This window comes from Hyperolius riggenbachi, chromosome 1, assembly GCF_040937935.1.
Source record: "Hyperolius riggenbachi isolate aHypRig1 chromosome 1, aHypRig1.pri, whole genome shotgun sequence".
Classification (NCBI taxonomy): domain Eukaryota; kingdom Metazoa; phylum Chordata; class Amphibia; order Anura; family Hyperoliidae; genus Hyperolius; species Hyperolius riggenbachi.
Genome location: NC_090646.1, coordinates 528,897,819 through 528,904,554, shown reverse-complemented (window position 1 = coordinate 528,904,554; position 6,736 = coordinate 528,897,819). Strand labels below are relative to the sequence as shown.

Here is a 6,736-nt window from a genome sequence, read left to right as displayed (position 1 = left end):
TGTATGCGAATTTAACCATGGCAGTGCTGGTGTGCTTTTCCATTGTTTCTATGCGAATTTTCATGCGAATTCGCATGAAAATTCGCATACCCAAACCTCATGCGAATTTCCTATTAAATACATTGTATGCGATTGCCATAGCGGTATGCAATATGCGAATTCTGATGGCTCTGCCATGCAGATTTTTTCTGCACAGAAAAACGCAAAGGAATCCTGACAAGTGGAAACAGTCCCATTCACTTGTATTGCTATGCGAATTTGCATGCGAAAACCGCATGCGAATTCGTGATAGTGGAAATGGGCCCTTAGTCACACAAAAAAAAAAAATGAGTAAAGAAAAGACTGAAGAGTATAAAAAAAAAAAAGTTATTACTGGTGATGCACTGCCAGAAGCTAATTCCAACCTTGAAGAGGTTAAACACACTTTGACCTAAGAATGCATTGACATACATTTTTGCGTTACAGTTCTGGCTTACTATTTAAAGCAATTACAACCTCCATTTTCCATAGACATATGGTATCCATCCTGCATGCTCCTCCAAGCCAATAAAATGGCATGGGCAGAGAGCTGTGCCCCCTTTCTTCCTGGTATACCTGTATATGCCTTGCTCCCTCATTTGTGTGCACTTTTTACAGGGCATGCCGTATAGGTCTGTGTAGTAACCATATTACCCTTCTTTGCAGACAAATCTGTATGTGTATATATAGCACCCCTTTCATCGTACAGCGCCACAGCCACCATATAACTAATAAACAGCTGCTTTACTGTGTTGCAAACACCTTGTCATAAGGACCAGCGTTCAAAATCATAAAATCATGTCATCGCCTGAAATAAATAAAATCCCTCTTCTTTTATGGCCCCATTGAGTACATACAGACAAAAAAAACTAATACACAATACTGTACATTTTAAAATGAATACACTCTAATGAAAGTTAAGATAAGCTTGGCAATAAGCAGCTGGCAACTAATAGAGGCAGAGTAATATAGGAAAGTATTTTCCAGTAAAATTCCTGAGGTTGTATCCTACTGGAAGGATAAATTCATCAGTGTGATTGTGATGGCTCCGAAAAAACAACCAGCATCAAATGTGAAATGTAATAGAGCAAGATGAACTGTGTGCAGCAATGAAATGTCGAATGAATACTGGATACCCTGGCCTGTTAAAAGCTAAAGAGGTGGTATAGCAAAAAAAAAAAAGAAAAAGTTGTAAAAAGGTCTGTCAATTGCAACTTGCCATGATTTACTCCGACTTTTGTGATGAGCTGGAACTAAAAAAAAAAACAAGGGGGAAAAAAGGTTCTGCAGCAGCACTGAGATACGCATTTGGTGAAACTCCTCTCTGCATAGCAGATGCTCTTTACAGTAAGGAGAACAGGCCAATGTCAAGATCTTCAGTAGAGACTGATGACTGTCCTGTGAAATATCTTCACAGATGGTAAAAGCAGGGTTTCCGATACCTTTCTATGCAAGGTAATGTTCACTGATCATAGTCTGTTTCAGTCCAGGTTGGTCAGTGATGCCAGCCACCGTCCAGATAAAATATAAAAATAGTGAGTCTGTCAAGCTTCACGCTGCCGAACGCCTCCGGATCACAAACAAGCCCCTCTGCAGCTGGCCCAGGTAGATCCTCATCTTTGTGCTGTCGATACTTTTCCTCACCCAAATCTGTCAAAAAGAAGAGAAGAAAAAACAATATAGAATACATGGATAGGAAGACAATGGACCAAATATATTGTTTTATACTAAAGGTTGCCAATGCTGATCCAAAAATATACTAATTCTCTTGCTGCTCATTTACAACAGCGAGTCTCTGAAATGCAGCATAAATGGAAAATCATGTTTAACCTCAATGACTGGAAGCTTGTTCCAGATCAGTGATTTAGAACCACTTTTCTCTCAGATGAGGAGTTATTCCAATCACTAATTAGAACCAGTCAGAACTTTCACCGACTTTCTTTTCAGTGGACTGTGTGGTCAAGTCCCTGTCATTCTATATTAAAGAACAAATTGCAGCTCAGAAATGGGTCAATCAACTGCAGCTCCTGATTATTTGGATTCCCCCAATTCCAGCAAGTAAACTACATTCATTACAGGGAATCTGAAGTGAAAATAAACTTGATGATTTGTATGTTTATCCAGCTAATAGAACATTAGTAGCTTCGATATGAGTCTCATATTGTTTCCAGTACAGGAAGAGTTAAAGGGACTCCGAGGAGTGCCCGAATTTAAAAGAATACACTTACCTGGGGCTTCTTCCAGCTCAGCGTAGGCAGCGAGGTCCCGCGGCGTCCTCCTGGCTCGTCTCCTTCAGCCTCCGCCAGCCCAGTTATTGGCGTTACCCAGCGACACTCGGGCCTGGTGTCCTTTCAGGCCCGGGTGTCTGAAAGGACACCAGCGTGTCTGCATGACAGGTCATGCGCGGGTTTTCCGACGCCAGGCCCGATAACGGGGTGCTGGCGGAGGCTGAAGGAGATAAGCCGGGAGGACGCCTCGGGGCCTCGGGACCTCGGCGCCTACGCTGTGCTGGAATAAGCCCCGGGTAAGTGTATTCTTTCAAATTCGGGCACTCCTCAGAGTCCCTTTAGGAAACTTCACAATTTCTTGCTTGTTTAAGTTTTATTAAAGAGGAAAGTTGAAAAGGTCATTAGCTCTGCTCTGTAAAATCATTTAAAATGCTAAGTGTAGTGTGTAAATTGCAAATATCAGAGAATGATGCAATGTTAAAAAAAAAAAAAAAAAAAAAAAGGTATATAACTGAAATATGAAAATATGAGACTTTGCTTCTAATGTTCTATTAATTATCCGTGCTACAAATACAATTCATTATATTGTACTATTTTTTTTGCTTCGGTGTCGCTTTAACATTCTGGAGATGCATATATGCATGTATGGTATTAATAACTTCATCTTATTTTAAACATATACACAGTATGATAAAGGTTATGTAGTGTAAATTTACCTCATTAGTCCCCACGGAACTAATTACACAGCTGATTTTAGTGTTGTCCTTGGATTCCAAGTATATTGCTTGACTCTTGTGATACCTTGATAGAACCAGAGGAAGAAAAACATTAGGGCTTAGCTTTACTTATTGCCACATACATAAATTCCTATTTATTTCAGTTAGTGCAACCTTATCAGCCATTTTTCAACTAAAAGCGAGTACACCGCTCACTTACCATATATACTCGTGTATAAGCAGAGTTTGAGGCGAAAAAAATTGGCCTCAAAGTGGGGGTCTCGGCCTATACACGAGTTAATAGTATTTTGTGGTGCATCCCGTCCCTGCACCTTGCGCCGCAATGTTTAATCAACAGCGCAGTGTGGTCGCGTAAGCCCCGCCCCGTGTTGTAAAGCGGTACGATTGTTACCTTGTTATCCCCCACCCTCCGTGCGCTGCCTCATAGGAATAGGTCTTGCAGCCCTCTCTATCCCGTGTCCCGGTCGGGGTATGCAGAGCTGGGGGTGTGCGGTGCGCGCGTTTCACTTACCGATGCACGCATTGATTCCTCTCCAGGCCGGTTGCAGGCTCCTTGTTATGACGCCCTCTAGTGGTGTCTCTTATCATATGCATTACTGGAGAGCGTCATAACAAGCAGCCTGCAACTGGCCTGGAGAGGAATCAATGCGTGCATCGGTAAGTGAAACGCGCGCACCGCACACCCCCAGCTCTGCATACGCCGACTGGGACACAGGATAGAGAGGGCTGCAGGACATATTCCTATGAGGCAGCGCACGGAGGGTGGGGGATAACAAGGTAACAATCGTATTGCTTTACAACACGTGGCAATGGTGGCGGTGGGCGGCGCTTACGCGGCCACACTGAGCTAGTTGGCTGAGTGGCACTGAATTCTTGCACAGGACAGAGGGAGTGAAATGCACCATGTATGTATTTAACCACTTGCCGACCGCGCACTCATAACGCGCGTCGGCAAAGTGGTAGCTGCAGGACCAGCGACTCACATCTGCAGATAATTTCATTATAAGTAATATATTAACACACTTTGTGGCACTCTTTATTTTGGCAATTAAGAGAGAACTGCATACTAGAGCAAATCATTTCAGAACCAGTAGCTGAACATGAATTTCTTTTCAGTATGACTTGACAAAATGAACGGTCTGAACAGTTTTTTTTGTTGATCTATGTATGGACAGTGCCACCTAGTGGCTGAATGCTTTTTGCAGTCCAGTAAATACAAAATCTATAATCTGATAGATTATCCGAGTAGCAATGCTCTCTGCAGTGCGTGTTATCTTTGAATATGGAAAAATCACAAAGATGGGCAAGCACCATCAACCAGACCACAAGGATGAAGGGTAGTAAGTGGGTGTGCAGAAAGGAACTCAAACACAGCATCCACAAAAATCCCGAAAGAACGTTCCCTGAAAGTACCGCACCACTCCACATAGATCACAATATAAAGTCATCTTTATTCAGAAAAGCAAAATTGCAGATGCTTTGAATAGGAAAGTATTTTAGGAGATTACTATTAAAAAAAAAAAAAGTTTTAAAAGATATTTCACAAAACTGTTTTTTCCCTACCTACGTAAGGAGATTACTCTAAAATATAGAGGTCAGTGCGCAGGAAGAACAGGCAAGATGGGTAAGTATTCATGCCGGAAGCAAGACTTGCACTGAAGTACATCCACTGCTATAATTGGGCAGAGGTGGTGGTGAGAGCCCAAACCAAGGCCAAGTTTAAACACTTGAGGACCTAGGGCTTTCTACCCCTTAAGGACCGGCCACTTTTTTTCCATTCAGACCACTGCAGCTTTCACGGTTTATTGCTCGCTCATACAACCTACCACCTAAATGAATTTTGGCTCCTTTTCTTGTCACTAATAAAGCTTTCTTTTGGTGCTATTTGATTGCTCCTGCGATTTTTACTTTTTATTATATTCATCAAAAAAGACATGAATTTTGGCAAAAAAAAATGATTTTTTTAACTTTCTGTGCTGACATTTTTCAAATAAAGTAAAATTTCTGTATACATGCAGCGCGAAAAATGTGGACAAACATGTTTTTGATTAAAAAAAAAACCATTCAGTGTATATTTATTGGTTTGGGTAAAAGTTATAGCGTTTACAAACTATGGTGCAAAAAGTGAATTTTCCCATTTTCAAGCATCTCTGACTTTTCAGACCCCCTGTCATGTTTCATGAGGGGCTAGAATTCCAGGATAGTATAAATACCCCCCAAATGACCCCATTTTGGAAAGAAGACATCCCAAAGTATTCACTGAGAGGCATAGTGAGTTCATAGAAGATATTATTTTTTTGTCACAAGTAAGCGGAAAATGACACTTTGTGAGAAAAAAAAAAAAAAAAAGTTTCCATTTCTTCTAACTTGCGACAAAAAAAAAATGAAATCTGCCACGGACTCACCATGCCCCTCTCTGAATACCTTGAAGGGTCTACTTTCCAAAATGGGGTCATTTGTGGGGTGTGTTTACTGTCCTGACATTTTGGGGGGTGCTAAATTGTAAGCACCCCTGTAAAGCCTAAAGGTGCTCATTGGACTTTGGACCCCTTAGCGCAGTTAGGCTGCAAAAAAAGTGCCACACATGTGGTATTGCCGTATTTAGGAGAAGTAGTATAATGTGTTTTGGGGTGTATTTTTACACATACCCATGCTGGGTGGGAGAAATATCTCTGTAAATGACCATTTGTTAATTTTTTTCACACACAATTGTCCATTTACAGAGATATTTCTCCCACTCAGCATGGGTATGTGTAAAAATACATCACAAAACACATTGTACTACTTCTCCTGAGTACGGCGATACCACATGTGTGGCACTTTTTTGCACCCTAACTGCGCTAAAGGGCCCAAAGTCCAATGAGTACCTTTAGGATTTCACAGGTCATTTTGAGAAATTTCGTTTCAAGACTACTCCTCACGGTTTAGGGCCCCTAAAATGCCAGGGCAGTATAGGAACCCCACAAATGACCCCATTTTAGAAAGAAGACACCCCAAGGTATTCCATTAGGAGTATGGTGAGTTCATAGAAGATTTTATTTTTTGTCAAAAGTTAGCGGAAAATGACACTTTGTGAAAAAACACAATTAAAATCAATTTCCGCTAACTTTTGACAAAAAATAAAAACTTCTATGAACTCACCATACTCCTAACGGAATACCTTGGGGTGTCTTCTTTCTAAAATGGGGTCATTAGTGGGGTTCCTATACTGCCCTGGCATTTTAGGGGCCCTAAACCGTGAGGAGTAGTCTTGAAACGAAATTTCTCAAAAATGACCTGTGAAATCCTAAAGGTACTCATTGGACTTTGGGCCCTTTAGCGCAGTTAGGGTGCAAAAAAGTGCCACACATGTGGTATCGCCATACTCGGGAGAAGTAGTACAATGTGTTTTGGGGTGTATTTTTACACATACCCATGCTGGGTGGGAGAAATACCTCTGTAAATGGACAATTGTGTGTAAAAAAAAATCAAAAGATTGTCATTTACAGAGGTATTTCTCCCACCCAGCATGGGTATGTGTAAAAATACACCCCAAAACACATTGTACTACTTCTCCCGAGTACGGCGATACCACATGTGTGGCACTTTTTTGCACCCTAACTGCACTAAGGGGCCCAAAGTCCAATGAGTACCTTTAGGATTTCACAGGTCATTTTGCGACATTTGGTTTCAAGACTACTCCTCACGGTTTAGGGCCCCTAAAATGCCAGGGCAGTATAGGAACCCCACTAATGACCCCATTTTAGAAAGAAG

General features: G+C 41.4%; 1 protein-coding gene across 2 annotated transcripts in view; it reads right to left on the bottom strand.

The window, feature by feature from the left end:
* Window positions 1–832: 832 nt before the first annotated feature.
* The window catches only part of SUDS3 (SDS3 homolog, SIN3A corepressor complex component), a 69,825-nt gene continuing 63,921 nt past the window's right edge, over window positions 833–6,736 (bottom strand). For both annotated transcript variants that reach the window (XM_068246274.1, XM_068246282.1), the window contains exons 11-12: window positions 2,963–3,047; window positions 833–1,668 (exon numbers count right to left, since the gene is read on the bottom strand). In XM_068246274.1, coding sequence (XP_068102375.1) covers window positions 1,570–1,668; window positions 2,963–3,047 — 184 coding nt within the window. In that variant the 3' untranslated portion in view covers window positions 833–1,569. The remainder of the gene's footprint in view (window positions 1,669–2,962; window positions 3,048–6,736) is intronic.